Source organism: Giraffa tippelskirchi, chromosome X, assembly GCF_054371585.1.
Source record: "Giraffa tippelskirchi isolate mGirTip1 chromosome X, T2T-mGirTip1v1.2.pri, whole genome shotgun sequence".
Classification (NCBI taxonomy): Eukaryota; Metazoa; Chordata; class Mammalia; order Artiodactyla; family Giraffidae; genus Giraffa; species Giraffa tippelskirchi.
In genome coordinates, this window is record NC_137289.1 from 5,466,512 (window position 1) to 5,487,733 (window position 21,222).

Below are 21,222 nucleotides of genomic sequence, written 5' to 3' on the forward strand. Positions count from 1 at the left end.
GCTGGACAGGAGCCTGACTGAGTGGCTTCATGGGCACAGGGACACTGTCCAGCAGGCTCCTCACTTGATAGATGAGAAGTTAGGCCTCCCCTTGTCAGAGACCCCAAAAGAGCCCTTCCTGTCCTGAGATGCCCAGGGCTGGAGCCCGTGGTCCCTGCCCGAGGCCTGCAGGTGTTCAGTTTGGGGACTCGCTGGTGTCTGGACACCAGGCCCAAGGATCATTGCAGGGCCTGCATCAGGTGACATTTTCTTGTTTCTCTTTTCTTTTCCTTGTTCAGCTGAGCACTCCGAGGGTGTCACACCTCAGCACCCTCTGATCACTGGGGTGTCCAGTCTATAATGCGCGTTATCTAAAAGAGAGTTTGTCCTGAGGAGCATAGCAAATAGCCCTCCAGGGTCATGCTGCAGAGACAAGAGCTCTGAGGTCAGGTGAGGGGGGAGCACGCACACCAGTCCACCGGAACCGAAAGGCTCCCTTGTTGGCAGCCTGGTGCAGGCAGCCTGGTGCAGGCAGAGGAGGCCCCTGAGAAAGGACACGGGGCGGTGCAGGCCAGGGCTCTGTCAGCCACAGCGCTGAGCTGCTGTGACGCCCGACCAGGCTGCTCACTTCCAAGTCAAAACGCAGCCCCTTACGAAGGTTTGCTGCCTGGGGAACACCTTAAATTTCAGAAGGTTTCATTCATTTTTTTGTCTTGACTTCCATATTCCTCCTGACCTGGAATCACATGCAGATGCTATTTAAAAACCACATTCCCAGAAGCCTCAGCATGTGTGGCACCTGCTTACTTGTAAACCTATAGAGAAAACAGAGATGGGCAGATTGTAATCTCAAGTCATCTGCTTGTCACAAAAGCACCTTTTATTTACAAAGTCAAGACTGCCTGACATCAAAAGAGACCCATGTGGTACTTCACTCCCACCGCTCAGTCCTTGGTAAATTTTGACTGATGTCTGCGGAGTGAAGTGGCTAAGCACGCGTCCTCCTGGGCCGGGCAGAGGCAGCAGCCTAAGGTCACACAGGAGTGTAGGGAGGGAACATGGCCTTGATGGCCTGGCCCTGGACAGTCAAACTGTCTCAAGCCCCACACATGCCCAGGTCACCAGAGGAGAGGCCAGTCGGCTCCAGAGGCACGGGTTTAATTCTGTCCCTGGGGCTGCACAGGCAACAGTGTCTAGGAGAATAGAAATGCAATTCAACCAGACAGGGTGTCTCAGAGAGGGGACCTGCCTCACAAGTGCTCCAACTAGGTAAGGGTGACCCTGGAGGCCCAAACGGGAAAACCCAGGGGAGCCAGTGGTCCATGACCAACTCACTTCCTACCAGCTCTGCCCGAGCCTCCCTCGGCCCAGTGCTCATCTTGGGCCCTCAGTGGCCCCTGCGTCCTCTGGGCTCCCTTGCTCTTCCCTTCACAAAGGGAGGTGCCATGGACAAACAGGGATGAGGTGGGGAGGCGGGAAAAGGCTGATTTCTGGATGATGGAAACAAGGCTTAGCCTGTGGTGAGCAAAGATGGTGGTGCTCTGGAGTTTCAGCTCTCTGCAGGAGGAACCACCTGGGACTCCATGGGAACTGTCATGAGGAAAGGCCCTGGGATGGATCGAGCTACAAACCAGCAGGGGAGGCTGATGAGACACCACAGCCTGGGTCTTTTCCACGCCCAACCCCACAAGCAAGGCCTATGACTGGGCAGCAAGGTGCTCAGCCATCTGCTGAGCCTCTGGAAAGGGAGGGAAGGTCCCCATCTCCAAGGTCTGAGGTCTCGGCCAGGGGTCCCCCCAAGGCCCCATGCAAACCCCCCAGACGGTGAGCTCTGCACGCCCCCGCCTTCAGCAGATCTGGGGACACCCAAGCCTCACTCAGGTAGCACCTCCGGTCTCCGAGCAGTGCTCTGGGGGTTGTGTGGGGGCTGGGGGCAGCCAGACCGTCATGGGGGCTGTGCTGGACTGCAGTAAGGCTGAGTCCTTGGCCCTCAGGGGCCCCAGGGGCAGGGAAGGTCAGCCACCCACCCTCCTCCTGAATGTCTCTCCTTCCTGGGGGAAGAGTCTAAAGTCGCCCGACCAGTGGGGACTTAGAACCCATGACTCACTAGCTCTTGGCCCCCAAGAGCCCCTCTGGCCACTCTGCACAAGAAGGGCCCGTGGCGGGGGTCATCCCTGCAGACCAGTGGAAGAGAGCCACCAGGAGATGACCCTGGGGATACCCCAGAGAGGAGGAGTGTGAAGTCACTATGAGCAGCCAAAGGCCATCTCCAGGCTGCTGAGTTCTTGCTAACTCACCTGCCACTCCTCACCCTGTTCAGCTAAAACATCATTTATACAAAAGTTTCCAAAGTCTGGTGATGCTGAGGGGCCCCCATGTGACGGTGAGTGGTTCGCTGTGTTCCCCCAAAGTCATGGGTGCAGCAGGCCCCCATCTAGCAACTGTGCTAGGACTGTAGCCTTCTCTCAAGGGTTAAGGAGGCCCCCTCCTGATTGAGGACGTGGGCGTGCAGTCACCCTGGAACAGAGGGTCCCAGAGAACACAACTCCATACCTACTGGGACTCCTGGGGGCCCTGGTCTGGGCTGTCAGGCTGAGACACCACCCCCCCACTTCCTCAGTGAACTTGGGGATTCAGGGGCTTGGTCTTTGGGGTGCAGTCTCAGGTGGGCAGAGGGAGGTGCCCACGTCCTGCGAAGACTCGAGGTGAGGACCAGAGGAGACTGAGGGTCCCCAGGGAATGCATGTGTGGCCCTCCCAACAGCCCTGGGGGACCAGGGGGCACAGCATCCAGGTGTAACCTCACTGATCCCTATGGGAGCGGAGAAGTGAGGGCCTGGGTCAAGTGTCCGGGTTCAGGTCAGCAGAGTGAAGGAACCCAGCTGTGCTAGGAGTCAAGGTAAAACCCTGAGGGGGCCCCTGGGACCTGGGACATCCAGGTCATCGCTGCTCTCAGTTCTGGGAGACCCCGGCAGGGTTGTGCGAATGTGCCCCCCAACCCCACTTTCCCTCTCGGGTGTTCTGGCTCAAGAGGGCCTGGCTCTCTAAGGGACGCAAAATCAGGTGGGCTGAGGGCAGTGCCCAAACTAGCTGAGAGTCAAGGAGAAGAGCACAGGAAAGGCTGAGGGACTCCCGGGACATCATCTCAGCCCATGGTGTCCTCAGCCACTAAGAAGCCCTGGGCTTGGAGCCCTGATGTAATGTCCGCAGACTCCTCCCGGGGCCTCAGGTCAACAAGTCCCTTGGTGTGAGTGTCTGGTCTCTGCCGAGGACTTCGGCATCCCAGGACATGCTGGGGCTCAGGATGAGGACCCAGAGGGAGAACACAGGTGACCCCACAGTTCCATGCCTCTACTGCCAGCCCTGGGCATCCCTGGCGGTGAGATGAGCACTTCACAGGGTGTCCTGACTTCCCCATCAGAGTCTCAGAGTGACTGAGCACCTAGGATAAGGGGTGGGATCTCATGTGGGCAGAGGGGAGGGTCTAGGTCCTCCAAGAAGTCAAAGGGAGTACACTGACAGAGGACTCAGGGGACCCTGGACCCCAATCTGACGGGACCCCACATATCCACACCCCTACATTAGGCCCTGATAGGTGTCGGTGTGGAATTAGTGCTCTAGGCCGGTCCTCACTTTCTGACATCCGGGTCTCAGAGAGACTGTGGACCTCATGAGATTGGGGGGGCATCAAAATGGTGAACAGGAGATTCTTGGGTCCTGCCTTGAGTCCAGGCTCCATGTGAGGAAGGACTGAGGCTGTTAGACCACAAGGAAGGGAGGGATCCTGGCCATTGTGGTGGGTGTTGCAGGCCCCAGAGTGGGGTGAGCAGTTTATTCACCTCTGGTTTAGGGCCCTCGAGAGGTGAGATGTTAGGGAGGAGGGTGGAGGCTTCAGATCCACAAGGATGAACTCTCAAGACCCCAAGGCAGGACTGAGTAGACCCCCACCTCTGTGGTCAGTGTTAGGTGGCCAGGCGGGAGATGAAGACCGAGCATCTCCCCAGCCTAGGACACGTGGGAGGCCCTGGGCAGGTGCGGCCACATGTGGGGCCCCTCAGCGCTTTTTGTCCAGACTCAGTCTTGTTCTGAGTTTCCCTACAGGCCCCCAAAGGGAAGGGACCAGGCCGTGCCAGGGGAAAAGTGGGCACTACATGTGAGCTCCGATGGGTCTACCCACCCCAGATATGGGGGGACCTCACAGAGTCAACCCCTCCTACCAGCACAGAAGGCGCAAGTCTGTGCCACAGTCTACACCTGAGGTGCTCCCTCCGTTTCTGTCACAGGATCTCCAGGAATCAGGAGGTGAAGGCTGAGGTCTATGGCCTGTGTATACATGTCAGATAAAAGAGGAGGTCCAGGCAGTACCAGGAATCAAGGTGAGGAGGGTGCCATGAGTGTGCACCAGGGGCTCCCCATCCCAGCACAGAGGGGAGCCCACAAGGCCCTAATCCCCCCACCGTGTCAGCCCCAGAGCCTCAAGCTGGGCTGGCTGCACCCTGAGGAGACACCTCATTTCCTCCTTCGGGTAGCCAGGGGTCAGGCCGCTCAGCAGGAGCTCCGCTATGAGGCCCGAGAGCACCCCTAAAGAGGAGACCTGTCAGTGGCCTGAGTCAGAACGCCCAGGGTGGGTTTCTCAGCTGAGGCTGCTCACAACCCCCCCTCCCCCTGCAGTCCCGTGGTCTGCCTCTGTCCTCCTGCCTCACTCCTGTCTGTGGTTTGACTCCAGTCATCATGCCTAGGATGTATGAGCTCTGCTAGCCTGAGAGAGACTTTCAGGATCCAAGAGAGGACGAGGGTCTGATGGAGGCACAGTGCATTTGGGGTGAGGAGGGGGAGGAGATGGAGGTGGAACACGTGGAGGAGCAGGTGGAGGAAGGAGATGCAGCTTCCCCCTCCTCCTGTTTCCCAGTCTGGGGCACCCTGGAGGAGGGGGCTGCTGCTGCCACAGCCAGTCTCCCCCAGAGCCCTCTGGGTGTCTGCCCCTCTCCCTCTGCCATGGCTGCCACTCTAGGGAGCCAATCTGAAGACCATGGCCTCAGCAGGCAAGATGAAGTACCAAGCACTTCGCGTGACCAGGAAGACGCCAAGTCCTCACTCCCAGATGCACTACTGGTGAAGAAGAATGAGCTGGTGGAATTCCTACTCAGCAGGTATCTTGCGAAGGAGCCAAACACAAGGGCAGAAGTGCTGAATAGTGTCCTCAAAGATTGCCGAGACCACTTCCTGGTGGTCCTTGGTCAAGCCACAGAGTACCTGCAGCTGGTCTTTGGTTTGGAGGTGAAGGAGGTGGACCCCAGTGAGCACACCTATATCCTGGTCCACACCCTGAGCCTCACCCTCAATGAGATGCCGAGGGTTGGGCAGGGGTTGCCCAAGCCCGGCCCCCTGGTGGCAATCCTGTGCCTGATCGCTGTGGAAGATGACCATGCCCCTGAGGAGGAGATCTGGGGAGCACTCAGGAGGCTGGGGATGTGTCCCCGGAGGGAACATTGCATCTATGGGGAGCCCAGGGAGCTGCTGACACAAATGTGGGTGCAGGAGGGTTACCTGGAGTACCAGCAGGTGCCTGATGGCGACCCTGCTCACTATGAGTTCCTGTGGGGTCCCTGGGCCTATGCAGAGACCAGTAAGTTTAAAGTCCTGGAGTATCTGGACAGTCTGTTGAAGGGGTCCCAGCTCCTTCCACCCTCTCTTCAGAGGCTACGAGGGAGGAAGAAAGGGGACTTTGATCCAGAGCAGCCACCAGGCTCCTTCCAGGCCCACATCCAGCAGCTTGTCCTGGGGTGCAGGAAGGGAGGCTGATCCTTCCCTCTGTGATTGAAGAGAGAGCAGTCAGCTTTCTCAGCAGTGAGAGCCTGGGCTCGTTGGGGGAACCCGGTGTGTGGCGTCTTTGTGTACCTGTTCTCTACAATGACATGGAGACTCATCTCTCTTTTCTTTAGGGATTTTTCAAATGTTATTCCTTTTAATATAAGACAATGCGTTCCAGTATCTAACTGTGTCAGTGACGTTGATCACAGTGTGTTTGTATTTAGCCAGTGCAAGAACAAGAGTTTTGCTGTTTTATAAAAGTGGTTGGAAACGCTTCCATTTTATTTCATAGTCCCGCACAAGATAATATGGAATTAAAATGATTTGGGAAATGTGAACTTATTTATCAGTGATACAGTTGGTGGAAGATTTAGAAAATAAAAAGTGATAGTGGTTAATCCTTGCTGCTTACGCGTTTTGTGTGTCATTTGGTACAGCTAAGGGATCTGTTTATTTGGATTTACCTGGGTTATCTAAGGAAGTAGCCATCAATCTGAGTCAAGCAGCCCCCTACTCATTGGCTTATTTATTCCAAAGACCTTTACAGAGCCTCTGCTCTGTGAAAGGCCCTGTGTTAGCAGTGGGACACTGGGAGAAGCAGGACACCCCCACACCTAGAGTGATGGTCTATGAGCCAGAGTCACACGAGGTGTGTCATGGGGGTGAGGAGAAACTTGAAATGGGACATTGCTGTGAGGTGTCCTTTTGGATCTTGGATTAACCCCACAGAGATCTCTTTCTGAGGCAGGATGGAAGGGGTCTGGCTCTTGTTGCATTGCTGTTGACCACGGAGACGGAGTAGTAGTAGTACCCCCTATCTTCTAGGAATCATACAGAACTCCGGTCACACTCCCTTGATGTGATGCCCAGAAATCCATGGGCCAACCCTTTCTTTCCTGGTCCTGGGGATCCAGAATTCAAGGTGTTAATTAGCTTTTAATTATCTTGATTGTAATTGGCCATCATAATCAAAGACTTGACCATTGCTGGGGCTTCAGTGATGGAAAGTAGGGGTTTGGATGCAGGACCAAGTGGGACACAAGCAAAGAATGGTTCTTGCTTCCATTTCTTGGAGCATCTTGTGTCCTGCTGGAGCACTCCTCCACACCCAAATTTAACAGGTCCTCCAACTGGAAATGGGGCTTGCCAGGTAGCTCAAATGATGAAGAATCTGCTTGCATTGTCGGAGACCTGGGTTCGATCCCTGGGTAGGAAAGACCTGCCTGGAGAAGGGCATGGCAATCCACTCCAGTATTCTTGCCTGGAGAATCCCCATGGACAGAGGAGCCTGGCAACGTACAGTCAATGGAGTTGCAGAGTCAGACAGGACTGAGCAACTAACACTAGGGTCCATTTTGGTCTAACTGGAAAAGTTACTGTGTTTTATTTATAAATCATCCTGTTTGAGGTACCTATCCTCTGACATGCCGTGGACCACAAAGCAGTCAACCCCATCGCACAGTGGAGAGTGGAAGAGTGTCTGGGGGCAGCAGTGTGAGAGATTCCTGCTCCACCATCACAGTGCCAACAGCCACCAGGCCTTGTGAGCTCTGTGTCGTCTGTCACACGCATCCTGCTGCCCAATACATGGGGCTTCTCACACCCGCTGGCCTCCCAGATGAAGAACTGAGGTCCCAGGGCTTGGGCATCTTCCCAGGATCACATGCTAGTGAGGGCCAGGGTGGACTCAGAGCCCCGGTCTCAACTCCTCTGGAGCCCCCGCCCTTTCCGCCCACCCCAGGCCACGGCCCGACCTTCCGCCTTTTCACACCTTCCTCTTCTCGATGCTGCAGGATGCCTCTGAGGTGACAAAAAGCAGGCCCGCGGAAGGAAGGAGACGAGGAGAATCAGAAGCACTGTGGGGCTGCTCTGTGCTTTGCTGAGAACTGACTCTGCCGGGGGCCGGCGCCCTGTCCCTGCTGCTGCCATAGGGCCTCCTGCCCAACAGAACCTGCCAGGCTGACCAGCTCCTCACTGAGCAGGAGGGAGGAGGGCCTGACTCTATGGCCCCAGTGCCCACTGGGATAAGGCCCTACAGGAGCCTCCTCCGATACGGGAAGGAAGGTAACACAGGCAGACCCCCAAAGCTCCAGGTCTCTGCAGCCACAGTGAGGCAGAGGAGCATCTGGAGGGCCTTTGGGCTGGGGACGCTGGGGCAGGGATGCCAAGCACAGGGGCAGGAGAGCGAGGCTGAGAAAGGCAGGCCTTGCACGTCATGAGAGCTTGTGTGTGCACAACCCAAGTGTCCTGAGCCACAGCTGACAAAGGTGCCTTGGTGCCACGCAACCCCACTGCCAGGGCCCGGGTGGTGCCTGGAGGAGGGACACCAGAAAAGGCAGCTCCCTCAGGACCCAGGGGGCCCTGAATTGGGGGAATTGGGGCAGGAAAGGCCACCTAGCCAGGCTGCCCACAGATGCCGCGGCCTTTGGTCCCCTTTCAGAGGAGCCGCCAGTGGGCCCCACCAATGTTCACAGCCTCCAGGGTCGTGTCCCAGTCGGAGGAACCAACCTGAAGGAATGCTTTGTTAACCTGTTTAGAAGCAGAAAGGCCACAGAGAAGCCCAAGTCGAGGCCTGGAGCTCATCCAGGCCACCAGTCCTTAGGAAGAAAGGCCCCTGGGAGAGCTTCTTCCACACCCTCTTAGCAGTCCCCTTTCAGACACCAGGCAGTGGCCCTCAAACAGGGCAAATGACCCTGCTAGTGGCAGAGCTGGGATACAGTGCCCTAGGGTCCTTGAACACGGGCCTTTCCAAGGTGCTGGTCTGATCCCTGCATGGTGATTTTGAACAACAGTGGCTCACAAAGGCCAGAGAACACGCACCTCTAAACCCACTGCTCTGCTGTCTATGTGCAGTGAAGACCGGTGACTCTTATTCAGGTTTCATCCAGTCCCACACCCTGACTCTCATCCATTTTCAAATACAGGTAGATGGGGGCTTCCTTTGGTCACATCTAGCTCAACAAGTCAGACATATCCCTGGGAGTGAGTGTGTATAAAGGAGGCCCCTTCAAAAGTGCCTAACCTGTGAGCCAACAAAATAATTCATTGTACCTGCCATCTGGGTAAGGGAGAACAGGTCCATAGTGGTGGTGGGGACAGGAGCAGGGGTGGAGAAGAGCAGAGCTGGCCTCGAAGAGGACTAGTGAAGTTCTTGTTTACAACAGAACAGGCTGTATGTTGAGCCCCCAATCAAGTCCTTCAAAGGGCAAGTACCCACAGATACCCAAGTTGGACATGGGAGGCCAGGACTGGGGGTAGCAGAAGCCCAACCACCCCATTGACAAAAGGAAACAGGGTTTCTGAGGCAGTCTCCAGGGAGGCTGAACGTGAGGCTCTGGGAAGGGGATGGGGAAAGTATACGCAGGTGTTCCCATATTGAGGACTCTAGGGCCATGAGAGTGGTCTTTATGGGAAGAAATGGAAACTGAAGACAACAGCCTGTGATCTGCAGCGGGATGAGGTCTGGGGGTGGGCAGAGCTCGGGAGGCTGCAAGCTCAGCCGAGTGCCTGGCTGTGCCCTCCCACACGGCCTCCTGGGGAATCTGTGTCTCAGGTGCTTGGGGACAGTCAAGTGGAACGTGAGGTCATTCCCACTGTGCTTGAGCACAGCCCTACTCTGGGGAGAGCTTGACCTGGGCAGCAGTGGGGGCAGGAAACAGGACTCTGACTTTGGGGCCATCTGAGCAGGATCTACCAACTGGCAGCACCAACCAGAAGAGGGGGAAGGATGGGGGGGGCACCAACTCAGGCTAGGCCAATCAGCCCACTATGGACCCCATCTTCTGGGGGGGACAGTCGCCAGGGGCCCATCTGATCCTTGGGGTCTCTCTTGGTGTTAGTAGACCCAGGACTGGCCAGGGCCTGGCCCTTCAGCAGAAGCCAGCCACAGGCCTGCACATTGCTAGGGAGGGGAATGGAGCCAGGGACACATTTGTCAACCCATCCAGGGCCTGGCCCCCTGAAACAAGGTGCCTGGCAGCAGATGGGAGCCTTTTCAGGCAACCTGAAACAAGTTTTTCTGTACTTTCAGACGAGAGACAAGCTGGGGATCCCATCTCCATCCCCGTCCCCCCTCCCCCACACTGGGCCAGGGCTGCCTCTCCACCTCACCTCTGTGACATCATGAAACAGTTAAGGAAGCGGACCACTTAATTGGCTGCCTGTCCCACCACCCAGATTCTAGAATCTCCAGAGAGTATTTATGGGGCACCCCGACCCTGGTCTGAGGCCTGTTTTCCCTGAGCATTCACTGCTTGGGTAGATAATGCTCCTCAGCTAGATGGGCTCCACGGCTAGTCACAGTCCCCGCGAGGCACAGGCAGCCCTGCCGGCCCCATCAACTGATGGGGAGCCCACAGCAGGGGACCCCCATGATTCCTCCCCGGATCCAAATGTGGATTCGGGGGAGGCTTTGGAAAAGCCAGGTGACCAGTCCGAGACTCCAGATGCAGGCCTCCCTGGCAATCTGCCCCTACAGGGCCCGAATCTGGAAAAGGCCAACAAGGAAGAGAGCAATGCCATCCTCGGGCTGTCCTTCCCCAGGAAGCTCTGGAGGATCGTGGAGGATTCAGCCTTCACCTCTGTGTGCTGGAACAACAAGGGAGACACGGTGGTCATCGAAGCAGATCTCTTCCAGACGGAGGTTCTCCAGCGACGAGGCGTGGACCAGATCTTTGAAACGGATAGCATAAAGACCTTCATTCGTGAAATGAATCTCTTCGGCTTCAGGAAAATCGGCCCTTCGAATCGCTCTGCGGGGAAGAAGATGATGGTAACGTAGAAAGCCCTGCTGGGGAGACTGGACTAGACCAGCCGAGTGCTGGACGGATTTCATTTCCCAGGAGAACGTTGTTCTCGTGATGGGGGTGGTTAAGGAAGGAGGAAAACACAGGTTTGTCATGTTCCACTCCCTCCCCTTAGCATCCACGGGGGTGACTCCAGACCCTGAAGGGCCACTTGATCTCAGGGAGGGCCAGTAACATCTCAAGCGAGGATGGCCCTAGGGGAGCTCTAGGGAGCGGCATGCTAGAGCCTCATAACCTGCCAGAATGAAGAGACCTTGTCTCCATACTTAGGCACGCCCCAAGCAGTTGTGGGGAAGAGGGCAGCGAGGAAGGGCTCTTCTCCCGTCTCATGGCTAAAGTGATTCATTTTCTTTCAGCTCTATCGCAACTCCAATTTTCAGAGAGCCAAGCCTCGCCTCCTGCAGAAAATATGGAGGAAAGGCGACCCGAGAATAACTTCTCAGCCTGCCGCCGGAACAACAGACAGCCCAAAGAGAAAGAAGAGAGCGGTGGCGACCAGATTCTCTCCTCGACTCCACCACAATGAGTTCACCCGAGAGGCTGGAAACAAAGTCCAGAAGGGAATGCCAACTGCTTGCAGAACCCCCAGCCGATTCTCAGACCTTTGGTCTATGGGCAGCGTATCCAGGCGGGCTGGGGGAAACCGTCTCCCTAGTGAGCAGGGCGGCCCCAGTGGAGAGGGCACATCCAGCAATGCTACATCTATGCCCTCAGCTACTGCTGGAAGGGGCAGCCCAGGTGAACTTCCTGAGAGCCCCCCGGTGTACTCGGGTTACAAATCAGGGATGACTTTGTACAACACCTGTTACGCCACCCTGATGGCGGGGCTTTCAGTCATGGCCCCAGACAAGGCCCCTGAGTCAGAGGTGGAGCAGGGAGAGTCCTCAAGAGTATAAGTGTACCCTCTATGAGCAGGCCAAGAAGAAGCCCAATCCTTGATCTATCTGCCAGATCCCCAGGGACACTCAGAAACACTCTTTTAATCAAAACTAGATTTCTGACTCTAATAAAGTATAGCAAAGCTGCACTGGAGTAAATAAACAATCAAGCGAGAACTGCAAATCTGTGTTCTTTCTATCTGTCCATTGTATTCACACATGGCACAGGTTGAGCCAGATGAGGCTGGAAGCTCATGCCCCAGACAGGCTTCAGTCCAGTTCCCATGGTCCCTTTTCATCTTAAACAGCAGCATTTCATAGGCTCATCCAAGGGTCTGACCCATGAGCTGAGTGCTGAGGCGAGCCCAGGACAGACTAGTCCCTGGGCCTTGCCTGACACTCAGCAGATGGTCCACCTGGGCTCCTGTCCTTAGGGGTGTCACCTTCCATGAGTCATGCACCCTGCAGCAGAATGGGCTCCTCCTGTGTCCCCCAACGATTACACAAGTTTTTGATCAGCAGCTGAGCATCCCAGCTCCCGATCCAGGGCCTCCCCCAAGAGGCTGACTGGGAAGCAGGGTCATCCCAGCCCCCAAGCGCCTTGCAAACACATTACCCCAAACCCAAAGACAAGTACAAGGTTTCCACAAGGTGAACACCAGGCCTTGCCGCTCTGCCCTCACAGCTGTATTTAGGAGCCTGTCTTTGGACGTGAGGCAGCCAGGCACCACGTCCAACACACAACTTTGAGAGCCAAGGGACACTTTACAGTCAGGCAAGGGTCACGTGCAAGGACACATGACAGCCTGTTTCTGGGCCTGTGGGCCTCTCTGCCTGCTGATGTGCAGTCCCACCCCCAGCCTTCTTCCCCATCACTCCCTGGACACTGTTCCAATATCCAGGAGTTTGGACCAGAAGAGAGAGGGAAAAACACTGACAAGTTTCCTAACAACACATTTATGTCAGTCACCCAGACCCAGCAGGAGTTACCCCAGGTCCAAGGAGCGGCAGCTGCGTGGGCACAGGAGGGCCGAGAGGAGTTACTTCACATTCAAGGTCAGGAGGGGCCGTCGTGAGTAGATACCCCATGTCCAAGGTAAGGAGCAATGGCTGCACTTTGCTGGAGCAGCTGTGAAGAGATATCCGACGTCCAAGGTAAGAGAAACCCAAGTAAGATGGTAGGTGTTGCAAGAGGGCATCAGAGGGCAGACACACTGAAATTATAATCACAGAAAACTAGCCAATCTGATCACATGGACCACAGCCTTGTCTATCTCAATGAAACTAAGCCATGCCGTGTGGGGCCACCCAAGACGGATGGGTCATGGTGGAGAGGTCTGACAGAATGTGGTCCACTGGAGAAGGGCATGGCAAACCACTTCAGTATTCTTGCCTTGAGAACCCCATGAACAGTATGAAAAGGCAAAAAGATAGGACACTGAAAGATGAACTCCCCAGGTCAGTAGGTGCCCAAATTGCTACTGGAGATCAGTGGAGAATTAACTCCAGCAAGAATGAAGGGATGGAGCCAAAGCAAAAACAACACCCAGTTGCAAATGGGACTGGTGATAGAAGCAAGATTCGATGCTGTAAAGAGCAATATTGCTCAGGAACCTGGAATGTGAGGTCCATGAATCAGGGCAAATTGGAAGTGGTCAAACAGGAGATGACAAGAGTGAACATCAACATTCTAGGAATCAGTGAATTAAGATGGACTGGAATAGGTGAATTTAACTCAGATCACTATTATATCTACTACTGTGGGCAGGAATCCCTTAGAAGAAATGGCGTAGCCATCATGGTCAACAAAAGAGTCCGAAATGCAGTACTTGGATGCAATCTCAAAAACGACAGAATGATCTCTGTTCGTTTCCAAGGCAAGCCATTCAATATCACGGTAATCCAAGTCTATGCCCCGACGAGTAACGCTGAAGAAGCTGAACTTGAATGGTTCTATGAAGACCTACAAGACCTTTTAGAACTAACACCTAAAAAAGATGTCCTTTTCATTATAGGGGGCTGGAATGCAAAAGGAAGTGAGGGAACACCTGGCGTAACAGGCAAATTTGGCCTTGGAGTACAGAATGAAGCAGGGCAAAGGCTAATAGAGTTTTGCCAAGAGAAAGTACTGGTCATAGCAAACACCCTCTTCCAACAACACAAGAGAAGATTCTACACATGGACATCACCAGATGGTCAACACCGAAATCAGATTGATTATATTCTTTGCAGCCAAAAATGGAGAAGCTCTATACAGTCAGCAAAAAGAAGTCCAGGAGCAGACTGGCTCAGATCATGAAATCCTTCTTGCCAAATTCAGACTTAAATTGAAGAAAGTAGGGAAAACTACTAGACCATTCAGGCATGACCTAAATCAAATCCCTTATGATTATACAGTGGAAGTGACAAATAGATTTAAGGGACTAGATCTGATAGAGTGCCTGATGAACAGAGGTTCATGACATTGTACAGGAGACAGGGATCAAGACCATCCCCATGGAAAAGAAATGCAAAAAAGCAAAATGGCTGTCTGAGGAGGCCTTACAAATAGCTGGGAAAAGAAGAGAAGCAAAAAGCAAAGGAGAAAAGGAAAGATATTCCCATCTGAATGCAGAGTTCCAAAGAATAGCAAGGAGAGAAAGGAAAGCCTTCCTCAGCGATCAATGCAAAGAAATAGAGGAAAACAACAGAGTGGGAAAGACTAGAGATTTCTTCAAGAAAATTAGAGATACCAAGGGAACATTTCATGCAAAGATGGGCTCGATAAAGGACAGAAATGGTATGGACCTAACAGAAGCAGAAAATATTAAGAAGAGGTGGCAAGAATACACAGAAGAACTGTACAAAAAAGATTTTCACAACCCAGATAATAACGATGGTATGATCACTCACCTAGAGCCAGACATCCTGGAATGTGAAGTCAAGTGAGCCCGAGTGGGGTCGTTGGAATGGGGACTGGAAGGGGAAGGCCTGAGTCTCAGGGCAGAAAATTCAAGTGGGCAGAGGGAGGAGCCCAGGTCCTGAAGGGAGCCAACATGAGGAGCCGAGGGAGGAGTGAAGGGCTCTTGGAGCCTTGAAAAGTGGGGCAGTAGGAAAGTGGAGCGTCCCAGACAAGCCCGCCCCTGCTGTCAGGCCTGGGAGGCCCCAGGCAGATGGGCACGTGGCAGGGTGTCCTGACATTAGCATTAGGTCTCAGCCAGACTGGGACTTGTTGCAATGGGGGTGGGAGTGGGGGCTCAGGTGGGCAGATGAGCAGCCTAGGGACTACTGGGACAGAAAGTGAGGACCCTGAGGTGCACTGAGGGGACCCTGGACTCCACAATGTGGGTGAGGGTGGAGTGTCCCAGAGAAACTGGCTCTGCCCTCAGCTGTGGGAGGCCGCGGGGTGAGATAAGCAGCCTGTGCTGAATTCCTCATCTGGGTCCCAGAGAGACTGGGAGTCTGGGATAGGGGTGGGCACTCAGGTAGGCAGAGGGGAGGGTTACATGGGACCAAGTGAAAGTGAGGAGGCTGAGGGAGGACTTAGGGGGCCTCGGGCCCCAGAACAGAGGCAACCCCAGCAAAACCCGCCCATGCCTCCAGGCCTGGGAGACCCCCAGGTGAGAGGAGCAAATGTGGTATGTCCCAACTTCTGCATCTGGGTCTCAGAGAGGCTGAAGTTGTGGTGTGAGGATTGGGCTGTCTGCATAAAGACGGGCCACCTAGGACCTGCTGGGACGTTGGTGGAGACCCTGAGGGAGAGTCGGCCCCTGCACCCCAGAGCCCAGCATCCCCCTCTCCACCTCTGCTGTCACCCTGGAGCCTGGGCGTGTGACTCCAAGTGCTGCCCCCCTGAGAGCAGCCACTCCATTTGGACCAGCTGAAGGTCTGGGTTGAGGGGTCAGGAGGCTGCAGGTGGGAAGAGGGAGGGGCCCAGGCTCCATCAGACAATGAGGGAGAACCCAGAGGAGGTCACCTAGGAAGGTCCCTAGGAAACATCCCCCTTCCAACCGCAGCACCTCGGGGTTTGGGGAAATGGGGCTGAGTTCGAGGGGCCCCAGGGTGAGCCTGGGCAGGAAAGGCCTGAGCCTGCCCTTGGGGAGGACTGCTGGGTCCCCTGCTATGAAAGAAGGGAACTCACCTGCAGGGTGGTTCACTGTACCCCCACGGGAGAACAGCATGGAGGCCAGGGTGATGCACTCTTCCTGACAAGGTGCTTGAGGGGGAGCTCGTTGTGGTGGTGGTGGGGGCTCTGGAGGGCTCAGGCTTCAGGGGGAATCGGTCAGCATGGGTCAGGCCAGGCTGCATGGCAATCAAAGTGAAGGTCCTGAGGACGAACTGAGGAGGCAGCCTCCCCCATAACAGTGGGGACCCTGCGTGGTGGGGGTAGGGGAGCGCCTGCTGTGGAGGCGGACCTGGAGGGGGAGGACTGCCCCAGGGCAGCCATCTGGGGAGCATGTCTGCTCAGCAGCAGGAGGAGTCCCGGACTCACCAGGAGTCAAGGTGAGGGCCTGGAGGAGGAGTGGGGAACCCCAACTCCCACCACAAAGAGGGGGCCACAGAAATCCCTCCTGCTAGCCCTAGAAACCATCGGAGCCCTGAGGCCCACCTCCTCAGCCAGATGGTTGGTCAAGGCCAGGGGGCCTTCCTCTGAGGGTCTGGCCTCTGCTGCTGCTAAGTTGCTTCAGTCGTGTCCGACTCTGTGCGACCCCATAGACGGCAGCCCACCAGGCTCCGCCGTCCCTGGGATTCTCCAGGCAAGAACACTGGAGTGGGTTGCCATTGCCTTCTCCAGTGCATGAAAGTGAAAAGTGAAAGTGAAGACGCTCAGTCATGTCCGACTCTTCGCGACCCCATGGACTGCAGCCTACCAGGCTCCTCTGTCCATGGGATTTTCCAGGCAAGAGTACTGGAGTGGGGTGCCATTGCCTTCTTCGAGGGTCTGGCCTCAGGCCCTCGCAAAGGTCAGGGTGAGGACTGGGGAGACCCCTCCTCACACACAGTACTTGGAGCCCAGCCTGCCTTGCCCCTTTGGTCACCCTGGGGTGGCCCAGATTAGGTGGGTGCATTGAGTGTTCTCACTTCCGGTGTCATGAATGTTAAGGCCTTTGCTTGAGGAGATGGGTCACAGTCAACAGAGGCCACTGCCCCAGGCCTTCCAGGGTGTGAAGGTGGAGAAGAGCCGACTGCCCATTATCTCAGCACAGAAGGACTCCATAGAGTTTGGCCACCCCTTGTTGTCCCTTGTGAGCCCTATTAGCCCCTGGGTAGGCATGACCAGTATTCAGGGCCCCTCTCTCATCTCATACTGAAATTTCTTTTCAGTATAGGGAATTCATCTTGAGAATTTTTCCTCAGGACAACAGACAGAAGGGCCCAGACCCTGCCAGGAGGAAGCGGAGGGCCCTCCGTGAGCACAGGGGGAAACCACTCACCTCAGGACAAGGGGAACCTCACCAAGTACAGCCCACTCCTCCTGTCAGCACCAAGGGGCCCAGTGCCATGCCACAGTCTACAAGCCAAGGTGCCCCCTTGGTTCCTCTCACAGAGGCTCCAGGAACCCAGAGATGAAAGTGCAGGTCTGAAGCTCGTGTCCGCAGGTTGCAGAGCAGAGGAGGTACAGGCAGTGCAAGAAATCTAGGTGAGGTGGATGCTCTGAGTGTGCATCAGGGGCTCCCCATCCCAGAACAGACGGAACCCCACAAGGCCCAATTCCCCCCACCATATCAGCCCCGGAACCTCGGGCTGTGCTGACTGCACCCTTGGGAGCCACCTCACTTCCTCCTTCAGGTTAGCAGAAGACAGCCTGCCCAGGAGGAGCATCCCTGTGAGGCCCAAGAGCACCCCTCAAGAGGAGACCTGTCAGTGGCCTGTGTCAGGCCACCCAGGGTGGTTTCTCAGCCAAGGCTGCTCAAACCTCCTCTCTCCCGCAGGCCCATGGTCCCCATCTGTCCCCCTGGCTCACTTCTGTCTGTGGTTTGATCCCAGTCATCATGCCTGGGATGAGCCAGCTCCATGAGGAGAGTGAGGTCAACCTTCAGGACCCAAGGGAGGCTGAGAGCCCAGTGGAGGGACAGTTCATTTGGGGGGAGGAGGAGGCGGAGGTGGAGGTGGAGGAGGAGGTTGCATAGCTTTCCCCCTCCTCCTTGCTTTCCTCCTCCTCCTCTGTCCTATTCCTGGGCACCCTGGAGGAGCTGGAGCTGGCTGATGCTGAAGCACCCATTCCCCCACACCTCGAGCCCTCAAGGTACCTTTCCCTCCCCGCTGCCATGGCTGCCGCTCCATGGAGCCAATCCAAAGATGAGGCCTCCAGCAGCCAAGACAAGGAGGGGCCGATAGCACACAGTGGGACCAGGAAGGTGCCAAGTCCACGCACCCAGACCCACTGCATCTGCTGCTGGTGGAGCTGGTGCACTTCCTGCTCCTCAAGTATCACACCAAGGAGCCGACCACAAAGGATGAAATCCTGAACACGGTCCTCAGAGAGGACAGGCACCACTTCCACCAAGCCTTGGAGTGCCTGCAGCTGGTTTTCAGCGTGGATGTGAGGGAAGTGGACCACACGAAGCACACCTACATGCTAGTGAGTGATGGGCACAGCATGCCCAAGGCCGGCCTCCTGGTGGTGTTCTAGGCATGATCCTCCTGGAGGGCAACTGCGCCCATGAGGAGGAGATCTAAGAAACCCTGAATGACATGGGCGTGTATGCTGGGAGGGAGCACTACATCTATGGGGAGACCAGGAAGTGCTGACCCAAGTGGGTTCAGAAGGGGTACCTGGAGTATCAGTAGGTGCCCCACAGTGACCCTGCTTGCTACGTGTTCCTGTGGGGTCCCCGGACCTATGCAGAGATCAGCAAGTGGCATGTCCTAGAGCATCTGCTCAAAATCAATCAAGGGGCTTCCAGGTCCTTCCCACTCCCACCTGCAGAGGCTGAGAGGGAGGAGGAAGAGGGGCCCTGAGCTAGAGCAGCAGCCAGGCTCCTTCCAATCCCATATCCAACAGCATGTCCTGGAGGCAGGAAGGGAGGCTGATCCTTCCCTCCATGACTGAAGAGGAGCGGTCAGCCTTCCCACTCGTGAGGGCCAGGGCCAGTTGGGGGGACACGATGTGTAGCATCTTGGGGTTCCTTCTTTCCACAGTGGCATGGAAATCCATCTCTGTTTTCTTTAGAAATTTTTCAAATGTTGTTTTTTTCAGCTGAAGGATTAATAAACTTCAATATCTAACTTTGTGAATGACAATGATCACACATGTATTGATACTTACCCACTTTAAGGATAGGAGTTTTGCTGTTTTGTAAAAGAGCCTGGGAACTCTCCTATTTTAATTTTGTGACTCTGAAGAAGCTAACATTTCATTGGAATAGGAATTTTCTTGGAAACGGGAAAAAACAATAAAATTGATGGGAGTCAAGAAATAGAGAAATTGGGAATTCTCCGACAATGCAGTGGTTAGAACTCAGCACTTTCACTGCTGGGGCCCAGGTTTAATCCCTGGTTGGGAAAAAAAAAGGAAATAGAGAATAAAAAATAAAAGTTAATTCTAAAATCTTTTGTCATCTGTTATTCTATAAAACTAAAATATCTATGTTTAGTTGGATTTGCATTAGTTATTAAAGAAATTAGGGTACAATTGGTCTGAGTTAATAAGTACCTTGCTCATTGGCTTATTCTCACCCAGTCTCAGGGAGCCTCTGCTCTGTGGAAGGCTGTGTTAGTAGTGGGGACGCTAGGAGAAGCAGAACACCCCCCACACCTAGAGCGATGGTCTAGGAGCTGCAGTCACATGAGGAAGGTGGAGAGACGTCCCCTAGTCCCACACACAAGGCAACACAGGGTGAGGTGGTGGGGCTCCAGAAGGAGCACTCAGTGCCTGAAGCAGGGCGGTTTGGGGCTTTGGGAGGCTGGCTTCCTTCTGTGGGAGATGATTGTGATGAGGCTGGATGGTAGTGTTGCAGTGAAAATGAAAACAAGAAGAATGAGGTTGGTTTTTTTTTCCCCCTTTCCTGAGAAGAAAGAATGTAAAGAGAACGCTGAGTAGGCCTGAACATTTCTAGTTTTCCTTTTTTTTTTTTTTTTTTAATTTAACTGCTTCTAACTCTGCATGTCTGTAACTAAGGTTTGCCTTTCTGCACCCTAACTGTACAGGAGCTATGAAAGTGTGAAAGTTGCTCAGTCGTGTCTGACTCTTTGTGACCCCATGGACTGTATAATCCATGGAATTCTCTAGGCCAGAGTACTGGAGTGGGTAGCCGTTCTCTTCTCCAGGGGAGCTTCCCAACTTGGGTCTGTTGCATTGCAAGTGGGCCATAGATTACAAGAAGGTGGGCCATAGATTACAAGAAGGTGAGCTAAACCCCAATATGACCTGCAAATGTGTCAAAGCACCTCTGCCACAGTTTATTCCTGGCGATTAATGGACCAGAAGTTCTTTCCTGACCAGCTGCTGGGGGTGTAGAAATGCTGAGCACAGAGGAGGGGTGGGCTGGCTGAACTGAAACTGCAGGTGGAAATGGACTTCTTCGACAATACCACCTCCACCACATGTGGCCATAGAGACAGTGGCGAGCAGAAATCCGTTCCCAGCGGATGCAACTTCAGATGGTGCCTCTAGGGATCCACTATATATGGATAAAGGAAATGGCCAGACCCAAAAATAGACTTGGGCTTAAAGACGATGGAAAATGGATTGGCCAGCCGGTCAGGTACTAAGAATGAGAAATTTTGGTAGATTGCCACATGTGGTTTTGGAGAAGGGGTGCATCAACGAACCTATAGGAAGGGGCACCAGAAAGGAAGATATTTGCATTGTCTCTTACTACTCACAAAAGCATACAGTATACAAGAGGCAAGAAACATCGATGAAGACCCAATGCCTGAAGATTTGAGAGCACCCAGCCTCTGTCAGTGGTCCCTCAGGGCTGCACAGTGCTTTCAGGCGTGGAGGAGCCAAGGGGCCAAGGATGATGCTGCATCTGGGCTCAGCAGCACAGGCGCCACCAGCAGGCCAGATGAGCTATGGCACCTACCAGGTGTTTGCCCTACCATGGACAGAGAGTGATGCTGATCCCTCAGTGGCACCGTCCCTCCAGAAGATCATTGAGCCACTAATGGTCAGTTGATCACAACATCTCACTTCCATCCTTGAAGGAGGAGAGGTTCATGTTTACGGAAATCGATAGGTACACATTCTAGATGAGGGTTTTGCTTTGCTTCTTGCAGCACCTTGTCTGGCACCACTATTTGAGAGCTCACAGAGGGCAGAACTGACTGACACAGGATATTTCACAAAACCATCCAAGACCACGAGGGCAAGTGGCCATGGGATCCAAAGTCGCTATCTCAGCTGCCACCATCCAGAAGCTGCTGGTCTTCTGGAAGAGTGGAATGGCCTCTACAAAGCACATGTGCGGTTCACACTGGGATATGAGAGCCTGTGGTACTGGGCTGTCACCCTCCAGGGACCAAACATGCTCCACGTCTGACATCCTTAGTTCCCCTATGGGGTAAGATACATGGTCCTTGAACCAGAGGGTAGAGTGACCCCAATGATCACCACTCCCACTGACCCACGACCCGGCCTGCATCCACTCCCAGAGATCTATGACTCCCAGTGACTCAAGACCCCACTTACCATCACTCCCAGTGACCCACAGGGAACTTCTACTTCCGGTCTCCCAAGAGTGAGTTCTATAGTTCCACAGCATGACTATGCACATTAGCCACATCTAGCTATTTACATTTGACTTCACATTATGTTAAGGTAGA

At 54.5% G+C, this 21,222-nt stretch overlaps 1 protein-coding gene and 1 pseudogene across 2 annotated transcripts; both read left to right on the top strand.

Annotated features, from left to right (window-relative positions):
* The first annotated feature begins 4,817 nt into the window (after positions 1-4,817).
* Positions 4,818-5,780, top strand: LOC145536447 (melanoma-associated antigen 1-like). Its single transcript, XM_081565850.1, has one exon. It carries the CDS (start codon positions 4,818-4,820, stop codon positions 5,778-5,780), a length of 963 nt encoding a protein of 320 aa, XP_081421976.1.
* Positions 5,781-10,015: 4,235 nt separating this feature from the next.
* Positions 10,016-11,656, top strand: LOC145535937 (heat shock transcription factor, X-linked member 3-like; annotated as a pseudogene). The gene is made up of 2 exons (XR_014075544.1): positions 10,016-10,560; positions 10,951-11,656. The product of XR_014075544.1 is annotated as a heat shock transcription factor, X-linked member 3-like (transcript).
* Positions 11,657-21,222: the final 9,566 nt, after the last annotated feature.